Source organism: Mustela erminea, chromosome X (assembly GCF_009829155.1).
Source record: "Mustela erminea isolate mMusErm1 chromosome X, mMusErm1.Pri, whole genome shotgun sequence".
NCBI lineage: Eukaryota > Metazoa > Chordata > Mammalia > Carnivora > Mustelidae > Mustela > Mustela erminea.
This window is the reverse complement of record NC_045635.1, coordinates 33,843,594-33,861,820: the sequence shown is the minus strand read 5'-3', so window position 1 is coordinate 33,861,820 and position 18,227 is coordinate 33,843,594. Positions and strand designations below refer to the sequence as shown.

The 18,227-nt window shown below is 41.3% G+C and overlaps 1 protein-coding gene across 1 annotated transcript in view; it reads right to left on the bottom strand.

The window, feature by feature from the left end:
* OTC (ornithine carbamoyltransferase) overlaps nucleotides 1-18,227 on the bottom strand; it is a 64,264-nt gene that overhangs the window by 10,121 nt on the left and 35,916 nt on the right. Inside the window, exons 5-9 of the mRNA XM_032331441.1 lie at nucleotides 12,051-12,204; nucleotides 10,014-10,136; nucleotides 3,443-3,496; nucleotides 3,213-3,362; nucleotides 587-724 (exon numbers count right to left, since the gene is read on the bottom strand). Coding sequence (XP_032187332.1) covers nucleotides 587-724; nucleotides 3,213-3,362; nucleotides 3,443-3,496; nucleotides 10,014-10,136; nucleotides 12,051-12,204 — 619 coding nt within the window. The remainder of the gene's footprint in view (nucleotides 1-586; nucleotides 725-3,212; nucleotides 3,363-3,442; nucleotides 3,497-10,013; nucleotides 10,137-12,050; nucleotides 12,205-18,227) is intronic.

Genomic DNA, 18,227 nt, shown 5'->3' with positions numbered 1-18,227 from the left:
CCAGGCACTGAATTTGGAATCTCTATAATTATTAACAAGGGGACTGTAAAATAAGAATTATAAAATATAATGGTTGGCAGACAATGGTGGCTGGTGTTCAGGCTGATTAAGAGCAGCCTCAATTTTTATTAAAATAGATATATTTGGGGGCACCTGGGTGGCTCATTCGGATGAGCACCCAAATCTTGATTTCAGCTCAGGTCATGATCTCAGGGCCATAAGACTGAGCCCAGCCTAGGGCTCCACACTTGGCATGGGACCTGCTTGGGATTCTCTCATCCTCTCCCTCTGCCCCACCCCCTGACCCACTCTTTCTCACTCTCTCTCTTTCTTAAAAAAAAAAGGCAATAAAATAAAATAGATATATTTGGAAGGACATCAATTTTATACCATTAAAAATATAATATACATGCTAAGAAGCAATAATAATCTATTATGAACTTTCTGGGAAAAAATAGATGCCTTATGAGTAAGTCATATGGGTAGATAATCTCAGTTGCTTATTATTTACCAAAAGGCATGAATGACCAAGTTAGGACCACACAGAGAACCTCTTCTTAGCTTCCATTCCCCATTTCTTGCTCACCATGATTGTCCACTTCCTGTTTTCAGCCTCTGGGAATACTAGTGATCGTGGAGAATAAAACACTTCATCGTCCACTTCTTCTGGCTTTCTGGGCAAGCAGTGTAAAAATGTCCAGTCAGAGGCAGCAACTTTAGCAGTCTAAAGAAGAAATAGGATGCGTCTGTGTTTGGACTAGTATATACGGCTATTACTTTTGTCTTCTTCAATATTAAAACACACATATGGTGTGGAGTCAGAGACCAAATGCAAATTGAGAGATGATGAGGGAGAGCAGTGGTTTAAATTCAAGGCACCAAAAGGAAACATAAATGGTACTTTCAACTTATGGAATTTTATAGTCTTTTTTTTTTAATTTGGGAGAATGTTACTCCAAATTAAACCTCTAATTCAGTTTGCTGGTTCTCTGTCTAGAGGGATTGTGAATATTTCAGTAAAGAGTTCCATGGATGTAATGCGTGGCTGATAGCAAAAGTTACCCATTATGCCCCAATATATTTTAAAAGTTGCTTTTATGAGGTTATGTTACATTTTGAGCTTATCTACAAGTTACGGTTTTTAGCAGTTGAAGCATACCTCGTCACTAATTAAAACACTTTTGAAAGAGAGTGTGCTGAGATAGGAGTGCATTAAACAGGATTATGGGCACTATACACAAGAGGTTTCCCTCTTAATGCAAAAGTCCCTAACAGTTGTGATTTTCTCCAGCCATTAAGTCCTGAAAGCTACATTTTCCCATCCATTTCCATTGTTCGCTTACAGAGTCAAAACTGCAGTACCTCATAATTTCTTACCTCAAAATTACTGCCTTTTACTAAAATTTTTACTTCCCGTACTTGTTCGAGGTTCAGAACCTTCTGAATTTCTAAAATAATGGCAAAGTTACATGGGAAAGGATAACATTCGAGTCAGTCATACATCAGAGTGATGAATGTTCTTCAAGCCTGCAGTCCTAGCAACACAAAAATGCCTCAGGCTGGTCAAGGCAAGGACAAGGTAAGCCACAAGGAATTTAGAATTTCTCCATGAACGTATTTCCACATATATGCCAACAGATTAGCCATAATGTATAAATAACTTCTATAACCAATAACGGCAAAAAAAAAAAAATAGAAAATGGGCAAAGGATACAATAACATTTTAGAAAAAGACACATGGAAATGGCCGGTAAACATGAAACGATGTTTAGCTTCATTAGTAATCAAGGAAATGCAAAATTTAAAAGGCATGAGATACAGATTTTAAAAATTAAAAATGTAAATATCAACTAAGAGTAGAAAGAGTATGGAGAGAGTAGAAATTATCAATTCTTTTTGGATGGCTATTTAGCAGCATTTACCTATTTTAAAAAGTATATACCACTTTACACAGAACTTCTTTTTCCATGGATCTATTCTCCAGTAATACTTGCACAGAGAAATACGTATAAGGATATTCATCACGGCATTTTTTGTAATTGGGATCATTAAAAAAGCCCAATTTATCAACATAAATCATAGTTCCCCCAGACCTTGGAATTTTATGCAACCATTTAAAATAATGAAAAATATCTAAATAAATGGACAAGAAAATCTAATATTTGTTAAGTGGGAAAAGTAAGTCAGAATAATATGTCTGATATGCCATTTATGAGACATTAATAGTTGTGTGTGTGTATATGAAGTCATATATAAATACACAGAAAAGGTCTGCAAAGAGATGCATCAAATTGTCGAACCATGGCTCCCTCTGGGAATAGTCACTGTTGAAAGGATATAGGAAAGACACTTCCACTTATTATTTTCCAAACTTCATTCTATTCACATGGATAAATAAGGAGCTAGTATATACATATTGCTTTATCAATGAAATATCTGTTGTGTTTGCTAAGTCTCTTTCTCCACCAAAACAGACTAGCTGCTCTGCTGACAAAATCCCAACGTATACTTGCCTGGTAGAGTATTCTTCCAGAAGAGCAGTTCTCAAAGTGTGACCCTGGAGCAGCAGCATTGCATCACCTGGGAACTTGGTATAAATGCCAGTTCTTGGGTCCCACCTCTAATCTACTAATTCAGAACCCTGGGGGAGTGGGGTCCTGCCAGCTATGTATTAAGAGCTCCAGGCAATTCAGAGGCATGCTCAGCACTGAGAAGACTTGCTTCAGATCTTAATGAAAGGCATCAGAGTAGATGGGATTCCCCTGGGAATGCCCTGGAAGCCGTAAGCAAAGCTAAACTGGACTCGAGTGTCCTGAACAACTAGAGGCAAGGACTAGCCTGAAGAACCTAATTATGCAGCTTTTCTTAGAGGAGAAATCAGAAGAAACTGCATGCAACAGAAGTAACAGTGTCTCTAGACACACACACAGCAAAGCATTCTGATGCCTCCATGCCTCCATCGCTGTGAGAGGGAAAAGCTTGCTTCTCTCTTCTGCCTGACTGCAAATGCCTGCATCCAGGACAAAAGAGTCTTTCCAAAGAACATCCATAGCTAAGCTTCAGGAGGAGAGAAATCCCTGGAGGATGCAGTCAGCGAGTCCTTTATAGGGAAGGAGAGGACAGTCTACTGTCCCTAAAGCGAATGAGTGATCAGATGGTTCGACCCTTTGTGAATGGAATTAATGAACCTTCAGAGAGGCATCACTTTGTACCTTCATTGTAACCTGGTAACCTTGGAAAGCCTGGAGCCGCTTTTTCTTCTCCTCTTCTTGTCCCATGCTTATCCACGTGTCTGTAATTAACACATTGCCTCCACGAGCCGCTTCCAATGGATCATTTGTCAGTGACAGCTTGGTGCCGTTCTAGCATACACAAGCATGGCCGTTAAACAAGTTCATGGGACAGAGAAAGGCCATTGTAAGTTTACATATAAGGAGCATACCTCCTTGGCATACTGCTCTGCCACCTTGGTCACACTGGGATCTGGCTCATAACCCTGCAGGGGGAAGAAGTCAACTGTTATTTAGGCAATTGTTTTGTATTAGGCTGTCTTATATATGCATTATTTTCCTCTCAATAGCAAGCCCGCTATCCTTCCCTTTGCTGCTTCAAGTAGGATATGGTATTGACATCTAAATTCCAAACCTTCATAGGGCTTTTGGGAATTTAACAAGGTAACCGGCTGCCCCATCTTTCTCTTATTATCCTTGACCTCTTTAATTATCAGATAAACAGGGCGTGGTGCTTTGCAGCTCTCAGTAGGGCCCCTTCTCCTTCCTCTAATAGTGTTAAGAGGATTACATACGTAATTCTACAAGCAGATGCCATTTGTCTCCATCTTTCCGTGAGCTGTGTGGGTTTTTTTTTTTTTGCAATGTTTTGTTTGTGTTTTTGTTTTTGTTTTTGTCTGGGATGCTTTTCTCCGCTTGCTTCATGTGGCTAACGTTTTCAAGTCTCAGCTCAAATGTCTCCTCCGCAGAAGAACCTTCCCCAAGCACCCCAGCTAAATACGCACAGGCCACGTGCCAGTGTTCTGAGTGCAGGACTCGTGCTTTGAAATGCCATTTACACCACAAGCACCCTGCTTTTGCTCAAATATATTTGTTTGGGATCATTTGGTGAGAGCAGGTTCAGGGCTTGGGTGAAGTAAGCGAGGCGCTGGGACAGTTTAAGCAGAACTGTCAGAGTCTTTGTGAGCACAAATGGCACACCAGAGGGGCCTCGCTTGCTTGGCCGAGTCTCAGCTCTGGGTGAGGGGACATTCGGGGGCACTAAAGCCTCCCCCACCCCAAGCTATTCCAGACGCCCCAGGTAGCCCTGCACCTCCCCTCTCCCCCTCCAATCTGTTCTGTCAACAGCAGCAAGGATTGTTTTCTCTGAAGCCTGCAATGTTTACCACTTGTTCCTTAAGTCCAAGCTGATTAAGAGTATCAAGGCTTCCCCCTACCCCCACATTCCCTGTTTCTGTCTCTCTTAATTCTTCTCAACATCTTGCTGTAGGAAAGGCAATCTTCTTGTTATCTCCGTACTCTGTCTTGCCCTTTTCTGCCATCTCAGCCTTTTACCCTTGAACACCTCCTCCTGTCCCCTCCTGGGGGTCTTTGTTGGAACATGTCAGCTCTTCTTTTGTCAGACTTGAGCCCAGCCTCACCTCTGGACCCTCCATATGGAGGTCTTGTCAGTCCAAACAGCGCAGTTCTTCTCACCTTCCTCCATCCTTCTCATTTTCCCGAATTCTTAGCATTTATTATAAGTTGGGTTTTAGAAATTCTCAGTGGAGCATTGTGATACACACTGTGATATGCCACTCACATCCCCCCTTCATGAATAAAGAACTTATTCCCCCAGCTGCTGGGCGTGCTGCCAGAAGATGGCTTTCAGCCGCCAGCCCTCTTTGGGCACTGCCTCAGCTGCAGAGAGCTGACTCATCCAAGGTCACATCCCCTTCTGGGGCGACCTACATTCAATGACTGATTGACAGAAGGGGTTGGAAACTTGACTCCCTCCTCCCAACTTGGAACAGCTCTAAATGGCCATCTCGGATCTAGAAGTCTCTGTAAGGTCAGACGAGGCTGTTGTTCGACCTGCAGTGCAGCTCGGCTTCTTCCTCTGCCCACTCCTGCTTTCCTCCCTTCCCTTCCACAGGTGTTGGTCTCAAGGGCGTGCATCCTGCACACCAAACTCTGTCTCAGAGTCTACTCCTAGGAACCTCAGCCTGTCACAGACATGTTCAGGTTCATTCCTTTGAAACTGTCTATTTGCACATGAGTGTCTACCGTAGTTCCTTCTCATAACAAAATTCTTGAAAGAAACTACACATGACGCTGATGATGGTGACACAGACATTTTAGACCGCCCTCAAATAGCCGTAAGTTCTAGAGCTCTTTTATCGGGATGTGGAGAAGGTAATTAATAAAGCTTTGCTAATTTAGTAACTAATGTGACCATTCATACCAGTAAACATAAATGAAGAGGCTTGGCCATTACCCCATGTGCCTCCTGCCCTGAAAATTTAGCCTTCCCTCTAGAGAGCAGGTTTTATACTCCCTACATATAATCATTCTTACAGAAGGAATCAATAAGTACTTAGAGAACCAACAGAGAGGTTTGGAAATTAGAAAATCACCCAACCTTGCATGCACTGGGCCATGACTGAGAATACAAAGAGGAATTCTTTACTCACAGCTCAGCTTTTAATACTAAATCACTCATTGGCTTTTACATAAATCTTAAAACCAGAGGAAGAAGGTGATTAACAAACCCAGTTCAGTCTAAATATTCACTTAGAACAATGTTAAAATCATTACCATCAATAGTTTATGGAGCAATTTTACAATCAAGGACAAAATTATGTTTTCTTGAACATGTAAGTTATTCCCAGTTGAAGAATGGGGAAATAGATTAATTATGGCCTTGGAGAGTTCAGGGCTTCTTAAATTTACAATAAATCTCCTAGCTTTATCTTGAAAGGAAATAGGCCTACTTATAAATTAACTGAACAACTTCTGCACTATCACGCTTTCCCAAAGACTTTTTAAAACTCTCACTCCCACCAAGATTTGACAAAGTTTTAACGCTGTCTGTCATTTAAATGAGTTTTTGCCTAAGAACAATATTGAAATTACTTTGTAAGATTCAAATTTTTCCCTTTGGTGGTAATAAAACATCTCTGATACACCATAAAATGTTTAAATCCTATATTTTTCCAGCAGAATAAAGCCTCTCTAGGAGCATCTTCTATCAGGGAACAGTTACTGTCAATAAATGTTGTCACTGTAAAAACTAAATGCAATCACAGTTTACATTAATACAGAGCTTTTCTTCCAACTAGATTTGGGTGACGGTGTGTTAACTCTTCCCATAAAGTGAAGGACAACCACCTTAAGCACAAGTCGGATCTGACCCTTCATTTCCATTTATGCTAAAAGAAAGAGAATTATCTGCTGTAAGAATTCTCTCTCTGAGGGGCACCTGGGTGGCTCAGTGGATTAAAGCCTCTGCCTTTGGCTCAGGTCATGATCCTAGGATCCAGGGATTGAGCCCCGCATCAGACTCTCTGCTCAGCGGGGAGCCTGCTTCCCCCTCTTTCTCTCTCTGCCTGCCTCTCTGCCTACCTGTGACCTCTTTCTCTCTGTCAAATAAATAAATAAAATCTTAAAAAAAAATAAGAATTCTCTCTCTGAGTCCCCACAGTTTACTATAATAGGGTGGCTTCTAATACATGCTGTTGTCTGTGTCTGCCATTTCTTCTATGGCAAGTGTATTAGGTAGAAGAGTATCCTCCCAAAATTCATTTTCAGCCAGAACCCCAGAATGTAACCTTATCTAGGAGGGTCTTGACAGGTGTAAGGAGTTAAGATGAGGTCATACTGGATTAATGTGGGCCTACTTTTTTTTTTTTAAGATTTTATTTATTTATTTGACTGACAGAGATCACAAGTAGGCAGAGAGGCAGGCAGAGAGAGAGAGAGAGGGGGAAGCAGGCTCCCTGCTGAGCAGAGAGTCCGATGTGGGGCTTGATCCCAGGACCCTGAGATCATGACCTGAGCCAAAGGCAGAGGCTTTAAACCACTGAGCCACCCAAGCGCCCCAGTGCGGGCCTACTTTTAACATGACTGATGTTCTCCTACAGAGAAACAGAGACATAAAGGCAAGAATATGGAGGACGAGACTGGAAGGTTGCAGCCACAAGCCCAGGAAGCTTGGGGCTGTGGAGAGAGATGAGGATTCTTTCCTAGAGATTTCAGAGAGAGCATGGCCCCGCTGCCATCTTGATTTTGGACTTCTAGTCTCCAGAACTGTAAATAATAAATTTCTATCATTTGAAGCCACCCAGTGTGTGGTACTTTGTTATAACAGATGGCACATTGACTCAAACTGGTTCAGCAAGAGCACTAGCGGAAAAGCATTTTGTTTTCTTTTTCTTTGGCAGGAGGCAGTGGACAATGCCGGTGCTCTACGCAGATGCCATCGTAGGATTTCTTTTCACAGCTTTTGCTCCCTCTCCCCATTTCAATGGGCTTTTAACAGCACTTACAGCTCTTCCTGGGAAGACAGCCCTCTGGCTACCCAGCTGTTTTTCCTGCCAAAAGTGCCAGGGGATTTACTACCCCACCTCCCCTTGCTGCCTTTGACCAATGACTGTTCAAAGGATGAAAGCCCACCTACTGGGGTGTGTGGCTGACACAGTTGATTAAGCATCCGACTTTAGATTTTGGCCCAGTTCATGATCTCAGAGTCCTGGGACAGAGCCCCGCATTGGCTCCCAGTGTGGAGTCCTCTTGGGATTCTCTCTCTGCCCCTCCCCTCACTTGTGCGCTTTCTCTCTCTCTCTCTCTCTTTAAAATAAATAAAATCTTAAAAAAAGAGGAAGCAAGCCCACCTTCCTTGCCTCAGCTTGAGACAACTCTGGGGCATAAGTTACGCTTCTGAGCTCACCTGTGGAATCAGGCTGTAGCTTCCTTCTGTAGGATGATGCCTGACATGGCACTAGAGTGACCAAATCATGCCCTTTGCCTGGGAGTGTCCCACTTTTAGCACCAATAGTCCGATGTCCCTGGAAATCCCTCCGTCTGAGGCAAACCGGGATGGTTAGTGACTCTAAATGGCCCTCTTGCTTAGGTTCTTCCCTCTCTCTGTCCTTCTCCTACTCTCCTACAGGTCTTCCTTAGGAGTACTCCTTTAATACCTGTACACAAATCCTCACTAAATCCCTTGTGGGGAACTCAGCCCGAGACACTGGTGCAGGAAGGATGAAGAGCGCATGAAAGCCGGGGGTACTGGGGAATTTCCTATTAGAGAAATTCAGTCATTAACCCATATTGTGTAATTCATGTTCCTGGTGATTGGCAAATAAACATCTCAAACTCAAGAAGCAGAAGCAGGGAGTAATTTTAGGCCTTAGTAATTTTAAGATGCCTCTGGACGTCTTAGTTTGTTAGAGGGAACCCTCGCACTCACTACTGAAATAGCAGCAAACAGATGCCTGGTCAGAAACACACTAGTCCACAGTAATTGTGAAGAGTTGCTCTAATGACAGGGACGATTTTATCTTTCACTTTGTTTCTGAAACAGTCTCTGTTTAGGGGAGTTTTCCCTTTAAAAATTCCTGATTGGAGGGGCGCCTGGGTGGCTCAGTGGGTTAAGCCTCTGCCTTCGGCTCAGGTCATGATCTCAGGGTCCTGGGATTGAGCCCTGCATCAGGCTCTCTGCTCAGCAGGGAGCCTGCTTCCCCCTCTCTCTGCCTGCCTCTCTGCCTACTTGTGATCTCTCTCTCTGTCAAATAAATAAATAAATAAATCTTTTAAAAAATCGATTAAAAAAAAGAGACTCCTGATTGGATATCATTAGCCAATCAGAAACATAATGGGGAAATTATTCAGTAGTGATGGGATCTTTTAAAAGATTTTATTTATTTGACAGACCGAGATCACAAGTAGGCAGAGAGGAAGGCAGAGAGTGAGGGGGAAGCAGGCTCCCTGCTGAGCAGAGACCCCCCCCCATGTGGGGCTTGATCCCAGGACCTTGAGATCATGACCTGAGCCAAAGGCAGAGGCTTAACCCACTGAGCCATCCAGGTGCCCCAGTGATGGAATATTTAAAAGGTTCTGTGGGGATTCTTCAGTACTGGTTCGTGTATGAGTCTCTTGTACATTAATTTTTGTCCTGTAAAAGGCCTATTTATTTTGTATGAGGCAGGGAGTGTCTTAACATAGGGCTTTTCTTGGAGGCATCTACACTTTTTTATTTGGGTGTGTTTATCTATGGATTTATGTCATTATGTAGGTAAAACATTAACATGTTGAGAAATTCAAACCACATAAAAGGATATACCATGAAAATAAAGTGTCCCTCCTATCTCTGTCCTTGAACCTCCAGTTCCCCTTCTCAGAGGCAGCAACTATTACCAACTTCTTACATACTAAAAGTGTTACTTTTGAAAATAACCTATGAAAGAAGTCATGCCTCCTGTACATTCTGTGTGAGATTAGCAGCAGAGTAGGAAGTAAATTGGGGACATTTTCACAGCCGCGTGGGACTCAGATTCGAAAAGCTGCAGGGCCCCTGGAGTTGAGTTTGAAATATTAAGCTGGTATAGAAGCCATCACTGTGACCTTCACGCTAGATTGGCATTTTTTCTACTAAACTGCAGTATTAGAAAAGCGATGACATTCTCTCTATGCCTTGGGAATTCTACACTGACTGGATTTCATTGCTTTCTTCAGCCTCTGTTGTACCGGTGCCCAAGGATGCCAGTCATCGTAATGGCTGGCTTCAGGGCCATCAAAGGGATAATTCAGAGAGGCTTTTAAGAAAGACGCACAGAAGAGAGGCTTCATGGGAAATGGGCACTCAAGAGGCCACATAAATGTAATAGTAATGCTAGTTACATAGCCTTAAGTTTGTGGCCTCACCTGTACCTTCCTTGAATGGAAGACTGGTTTGTTTTCACTGGTAGTTGTATCTGGGATGATTTAAGAGGGGCTTAGTCTCAAGGCAGAAAGTTCCCCTACCTTTGGAGTAGCTGCTTGAAGGTGCATCCCGAATTTTGCAGCACTCATCATGATGGAATGCAGAATGTTGTTCCCATCCCCAATCCAGCTGAGGGTAAGGCCTTTCAGAGAGCCATAGTGTTCCTAAAAGCCAAGGGAGGAGGAGATTACATCCAGGAGGAAAGCCACTTGTGTGAAACAATTATTAGAGCTAAAATTAAGGAAAGAGTCAGCCTTCACCTCATTTTTTATAGCTTTGTTGGAATGAATAAACTACTAGTTTTTTGTTTTTGCATTATATAGAGCAATTCAATAATATGAATGTACAATCACAATAAATAGCAAAATGACTTGATGTCTTAAACCATGACATCATATGAACTCATACAGAGACTCATAGTTTCATACATTTAAAATCTGAATCTTTGTTGGATTCATTCATTCGTTCGTTCATTCATTCATTCACTCAACAAATTGAGTGCCATCAATGTCCAGAGGCTTTCCTTGGTCCTGGAGATAGAACAACGAAGAAAGGAGAGAAAAAAATAATCACTACCTTTATGGAGCTTACATTCATTGGTATTACAATGGGGAAACACAATGCATCTGGAACAGTGGAACATGGTGTCTATGTTTGCATTTATATAAAATTCAAAAACATGCTCATTAATATTTTGGTTGTTTACAGATATAGATGTGTAGTCAAAATATAAACACATGCCTGGGAATTATAAATACAAACATCAGGAAAATAATTTCTTTGTGGGGTGAAAGGAAATGGGATCAGGGAGAGTTACCCAGTAGGCTTCAACTCTTTCTATTTTTTAAAAACAAAAAATTTCTAAAGTAAGATTTGACGAAACTATGTAATAGGCTTCAGGGCGTTTGTTTTATTTTTCTTGAAGTGTCTGTAGGCTTCACAGATTTTATATATTCATAAAGATAATATTTTAAAAATAGAAAAGCTAAACAACTTTGAGATGGCAGAACTACTACATGGTGAATCTAGGATTTAAATCCAAGTCCATCTGATTTAAATGCCATGTTTTTAATAAGCTGCGATTTATTCACTCAACTCCTGCTTTGAGTATCTTCTATATGAAGGCATTGCACCAGGCCATGCAGGGGACAATATGATGAATAGGAAATTTTATTGTCCTTCAATAAATCTGTAATCTAGTAATGATGAAGCCCCAGGGGGAGCATTAAATTATCTGGCATATATGTAAAGCCACACCTGCCAGCAGCCACTTGGTATCTAACATTGTTGTATCATCTTCTCTGCATGAATCCTATCCTCATCACCAAAGAGTTCTATTTCATTTTGAGTTTAACTTCACATTCATATGTGTGTGGCTTATTCAAATAAGGAGGAATATGGACCCATCAGTTCTCCCTGTCTTCCAGAACAGTCCATCCGCAGAGAAACCATGATTGTCAGGATTCCCGATGGCAAGACCATGTAGATTGGCTGTGGCAAGCCAAATGAGATGAATCTTTTCAAAGTTATTCAAGTTTCTAATTTAAGGGGACATGGCTAATTTTGCCTCGGTTCTATAAATTCTACGTGTTCTTAACTCCAGTCTCAAGCAATCAGTTTATTAAAATGATAGAAAATGGCCTCCCTCTCAGAAAGTGATTTGGTAGTGGACCATTTTGAATATTCAAAGCATACTCAACCAGTCTTCATTCCCAAGCCACAGAGCCGGATGTATGTAGGATTACATAAAACATTTCCATTCTGTATGCTCCAACATTCTCTGTTCATCCACTCTGTTAAATATGTCCCCAGAAAACAGTGATTGAAAGAAGAGGGGATGGGGGGGTGGGAATAAAAGAGGTTGTGAATTGAGTTGAGAATAGAAGGATCTGATGATCTGTTTTTAACAATGCCCTGTCTCCTTTGGAGATCTAGCATTCACACATATGCTATAGTTCTTTGCCAAAGTAATATTTGAAAACAAAACACCAATACCATGATTTAAATGGTTCCATTTAGAGCTAGTTGGGAACAATTTATTTATTTTGCTTTTATGTAAGGCAAAGAAATAAGCCAACCTGGAGCGTGAGGTAATCAGCCAGGATCTGGATAGGATGGTACAAATCTGACAGCCCATTGATGATTGGGATGGATGCTTCTTTAGCCAGAATATCTAGATCTGATTGTTTGTACACTCGAGCCAGCACTGCATCTGTCATGCTAGACAACACACTGCAGGAGACCAAGAAAAGATAATCTAAGTTAATTATGCTTAATAATTCCTTCTTTAGACATGATCTTAAACAGGAATAAGAAATGCTAATAAATTAGAATTGTTACAAAGTTACAGCTACGTAACATGACAGATTTTAAAGCTAATATTATGGCACCTGGGGGGCTCAGTCAGTTAAGCATCTGCCTTTGGCTAAGGTCATGATCCCAGGGTCCTGAGATCCAGCCCCACCTCAGGCTCCCCGCTCACTGGGGAGTCTGCTTGTCCCTGTCCCTCTGCCCCTCCCACTGCTCATGTTCTCTCTCTCAAATAAATAAATAAAATCTAAAAAAATAAAAGCTAACATTAAACATGTAGTCATTATAGGAGCCAGATGTTGTTCCACTGATCTCATCCAGTGACCACTGATTTTACTGTTTTTTTATAGGGGTAAGAAATCAGTTGTGGGCCTAGCAAGTTATGACAATGAATTATAACTGATAAGGGGCAGTTGGTAAAGTTAAAAGGAACAAGACCAAAACAAGGTATACAGAGTGACATTAAATGGTCTGGCATGTGGCTCATTTTCTTTAATGTCATCCCACAGACATATATCCATTTTCAATGTAAAATTGAAAGTACGTGTGTGGCAGCCATGGTTGCACACCCAGGTTGCCGCACAAGAAAGAACCTTCTGGGAGGAGTCTCATTAGCCGACAACCCCCAGCTGCTGCACTTTTGGGATACACTGTAGTGTTTCCACTAAGGCCACACTCCCCCCGTACTATATTCCCAGCCAATGGCTGAGCAGAGTGGGGGCACGAGAGCTGAGTTAGTCTGCCTGACATGGGACTGCTCCAATGGGCAGTCTTTGCTCTGAGGTTCCCCATTGTCCTGGCCAAGACTTTCTCAGACCTCTGCTGCAGTCTCAGGTTCTTTTTACCCTATTCCTTCCTCCCTCTTCTTCCTTCAATATGGTAGGACCTGCACTGTGGTCTGAAGGCTTTCCCTGCCTACTTCTGCTTCCTCCTTCCTTCATCCTTCACAGTTGTTTCCCCCATCAATCTCTTGCAAGTCTAATTTCATTATGGAGTCTGCTTCTGCATGAACTTGAATGACACAATCCACAATAAACTTCTGTAGGGGCTGAGCCCGAGAAGGCATTCAGCCCTTGTCCCTGTACCCTACATAGCTATCAGCATCTCTGAAAAAAGACAGAAAGTGTTCGACATCATAAACACAAAAATCCACCAAAAAGGCAAGGCAAACCAAATCATGGCCATGAATTCGAATAGCACAGAGAAAGGTGAATGTTATTATTTTCATTTCATAGCTGAAGGACCTAAGACACAAAGAGGTTAAGTAACTTGCCCCAGACCAGCTGAGTAAGCTGGAGGAGCTCATATTCAAACCGAAGTCAATTTAAGTCAAAACTCCATGTTCACTATGGAGTATTATGCCTCCATCAGAAAGGACGAATACCCAACTTTTGTAGCAACATGGACGGGACTGGAAGAGATTGTGCTGAGTGAAATAAATCAAACAGAGTCAATTATCATATGGTTTCACTTATTTGCAGAGCTTAACAAATAACATGGAGGACGTGGAGAGATGGAGAGAAGGGAACTGAGGGAAATTGGAAGAGGAAGTGAACCACGAGAGACTATGGACTCTGAAAAACAACCTAAGGGTTTAAGGGTTTTGCAGGGGCGGGGTGGGGTGGGAGGTTAGGGGAGCCAGGTGGTGGGCATTAAGGAGGGTACATATTGCATGGAGCACTGGGTGTGGTGCAAAAACAATGAATACTGTTACGCTGAAAAGAAAAAAACAAAAAACAAAACTCCATGTTCTTGGGGCCCCTAGGTGGCTCAGTTGATTGATTGATTCTTGCTTTCCCCTCAGGTCATGATTTCAGGGTCAAGAGATTGAGCCCTGTGTTAGGTATTCTGCTCCACAGGGAGTCTGCTTGAAGATTTTCTCCCTCTGACTCTTCCCCACTTGTTTCTCTCCCTTTCTCTCTCTCTAATAAATAAATCAATCTACCAAGAGTATAAGAGTGTTCCCCTTTCTCCACATCCTCGCCAACATTTGTTGTTCCTAGGGAGGCAAAGCTGAATGGGAAGAAATCAGAGAGGGAGACAACCATGAAAGACTCTGAACTCAGGGAAACAAACAGTATTGCAGAAAGGAGGTGGGTGGGGGAATGGAGTAACCAGGTGATGGGTATTAAGGAGGGCTAGTGATGTGATGAACACTGGGTGTTATACCCAACTGATGAATCATTGAACACTATATCAAAAACTAATGATGTACTATATGTTGGCTAATTAAACTTGATAAAAATAAAAATAATTTTTTAAAAAATAAATAAATCTTTTAAAAAGTCCATGTTCTTACTGTTAAAACACATTTCCTCAACTTTGCACGTGTAAATATCTGGAAAGAAAGTCTGGGATCCATATTTTAATTTTTTTCCATGAATCAGAGTGATGGTGTTTCCTCAGCTAAAGCTTCAGCCTTACAAAACTAGCAAGGATGGCCTTTGGTTTAAAATCTCATTTTCTTGGGACGCCTGGGTGGCTCAGTTGGTTGGACGACTGCCTTCGGCTCAGGTCATGATCCTGGAGTCCTGGGATCGAGTCCCGCATCGGGCTCCCAGCTCCATGGGGAGTCTGCTTCTCCCTCTGACCTTCTCCTCGTTCATGCTCTCTCTCACTGTCTCTCTCTCAAGTAAATAAATAAAATCTTTAAAAAAAAAAAATCTCATTTTCTTATTATTTAAAGGGAAACCTCTACAATAGAGGCTTCTACCATTTTGGTTTTAAAGAATCTTTTTTTTTAATGACAAAAGAATTTGGAAAGCCACTCATAGTAGTAGTTAGAGTAAATATAATTGTGATTATAAAGTACCCATTGGGGTTCTTGTTCTGGTTCTGTAACTTACGAGCTGTGTGACCTTGGAAATGTTATATGATTTCTCTGTGAATTAGTTTCTTCATCTCTAAAACAACAACAGTAATATCTATCCTATTGAGTTGTGAGGATTACATGAGATTACCTATTTAAAGGGAATAGTATGATGTCTTATTCATAGTAAGAGATCAGTAAGTAGTAGATATTATTACCATGTCAAAAGAAATTGCAACTCAACAGCAACAACAACAAAAACAAAAAACAAAGAATCCAATTAAAAAATGGGCAAAGGACCCGAATAGACATTTTTCTAAAGACATACAGATGGCCAAAAGACACATAAAAAGATGCTCAGCATCGCTCATCATTAGGGAAATGCAAAAAATTAAAACCACAATGAGGTATCAATTTACGCCCATTCAAATGGCTAAAATCAAAACCAAACACACCAACTCAAGAAAGAGAAAGAGAGAGAGAGAAAGAAAGAAAGAGAAAAGGAAAAAAGAAAGGGAAAGAGAGGAAGGATGGATGAATTTCCGAATCACAGGCCCTACTCAAATTTACCGAATCAGAAGCTGCATTTTAATAAGGTTTCCAGGTTATTAATTTGCATATTAAAGTTTGAGATCACTAATAGAGACATAATTGAGGCCATTAAATTTTTAAAAGTGCCATCCATTCATTTCTTAGAACCCTAACCTGGCAAAATAGGATTTTGTCCATAATCTCTGGCAGAGAGTGCTTTCTAGTTCAATTGAAGGAAAAAGCCATCTCAAATCCTAAGAAATGAATAATCCACTCCATTAAGGCCTCCCTTGTCAGAATAACCAGGTGCCCTGGGCCATCCGATGACCTATGGCAATGGTTCCCAAACTTTGGTGTGTATCAGAACTAAATAAAGAACTAATAAACTACGGAGCCCCAAGCTCCTGAAATAGGGGAGAAATCTGGGTCTTTGTACTATTACCAGGTTTCCCAGGTAACTCAGATAACCTTACAAATGTTGAGAACCACTGTCCTAAGGCATAAGCTTTATGTTAAAAGAATTTTAAATCTTCTTCCTTTCTTCAAGATCTTAATAAAAATTCCCTCCCCAGTACAGATATACTGATGCTTCATGGTATGGAATGCAGGTTTTTAACTCTATCATGATGAAGTCATTTAGATGGAGGTAGATATCCCACTAAGGTTTGTAACTGTAACCACTTATCAGTTCCCTATTTCAGAAGAATTGGTTAATTTTATGATACCTAAAGTCCTGAGAGAGAGAGGTGGAGGAGTGTTTGACTGGAAAGGACTTCTTGAAATATGCATCACTTCCTAAACTGTGTACAAATAGGATAAAAAAAACAATCTGGATTAACCATTGCATTTGACCTTATTTTACTTGTAGCTTCTCAAATAATTTTAGTGAGCTAGAACCATAGGTCTCCAGCCTCTTAAGGGTTTTTTTTTTTTTAGCTCTTATTTATTTTTTTGACAGAGATCACAAGTAGACAGAGAAGCAGGCAGATAGAGGGGGAAGCAGGCTTCCTGCTGAGCAGAGAGCCCAAAGGGATTGTGACCTGAGCTGAAGGCAGAGGCTTTAATCCACTGAGCCACCAAGGCACCCTTCCAACCTCTTAAGGTTTCAATAATTTTACAATGTATTGTTGAGTTTTGCTAGATTTAGTGTGTGTTATATATAAATGTTATCTTAACCTCATAGATGAGGAAACCAAGGCCTTGCAAACCTTGAAGTAATTAGAGCAAGGTTAGAAAGAATGAAGAATGATGAAGCTGAAAGAGGGAGACATGAGGGGAGCAGCTGGAGAAGTCAGTGCCCTATGGACATGAAGATTTCAAGATGATTGAAAAAGGGCAGTTGTGGTTCCCTCCCTTGAACAATTCCAAGAGCTCTCGAAGCAAAACAGCCAAAAGACAAACATGCATTTACTTGACCTTTTTATAATGTGAAGTTGATGCCTCAGGAACCTATATGGTAGAATCTTACGAGAGAGTACCTGGCCTGCTTTACTGAGATTGCGCGACACCTCCTAGGACAGAGGTTCTTGACCTTGGCTGCCCATTAGGATCACCTATGGAGCTGTAAAAATCCTGATGCCATATTCTGCCCTTTGGAAAATGAAAGCAGAGATATGGTGGAAGATTCACATCGATATTTTTAAAGCTTACCAAGTTATTCCAATATGAAGACAACAAGACTGAGAACAGTTGTTCTCAAAAATAGAAAGAGGATGTGGGAAGAGAGTGGGATCTTCTGCTGTGGGATGGAACAATGGAGAGGCAGAAAGTCTCAGTAGTCTCAGAATCCTATAGTATAAGAAAAATAAGAGCTAAAAACATGATGTGCTATACTGGAAAGAACCAGATCTTATAGACTTATAAAAGAGGCATTTTGGGGGTGCATGGGTGGCTCAGTTGGTTGAGTGGCTGACTCTTTATTTTGGGTCAGGTCGTGATCTCGGGGTTGTGAGATCAAGCCCTGCCTCAGGCTCCACACATAGTGTGGAATCTGCTTGAGATTCTCTCTTTCTATCCCCCCCCCAACTTGCTCTCTTTCTCTCTAAACAAATAAATGGATAAAACCTTAAAAAAAAAAGAAGACATATTTATTTTCCTTTCAGCTCAGTCACTACCAGGAACAGTTCAATGGCAGCTGCAATAACTAATCTTTTCCCTTTCAGCACTTATAAGTATCCCTAGTGCCCAGAATTTGGTCTTAATATTGTTATATTAAAAAGAAGAAGAAGAAAAAGAGTGGTGCCTGGGTGGCTCAGTCCTTAAGTGTCTGCCTTCAGCTCAGGTCATTATCCCAGGGTCCTGGGATCCAGCACCTAATCAGGCTCCTCGCTCAGCAGGAAACCTGCTTCTCCCTCTCCAACTCCCCCTGCTTCTGTTCCCTCTCTCACTGTATCTCTGTGTCAAATAAATACATGAACTCTTCTTTTAAAAAGAAGGGGGAAAGAGAAACTATTACAGGATTGTTGATTCCATGTCCTTGGGCTGGACTAAATCAGTACAGGTCTATAACACCCTGTGGTTTCCAGGAAGCAAAAGCGATTTTAAAATGGCAGAGGCAGTGCTAAAAGGAAAAAGAAAATCAACTTGAAGAGCTCCCATTTGTCAA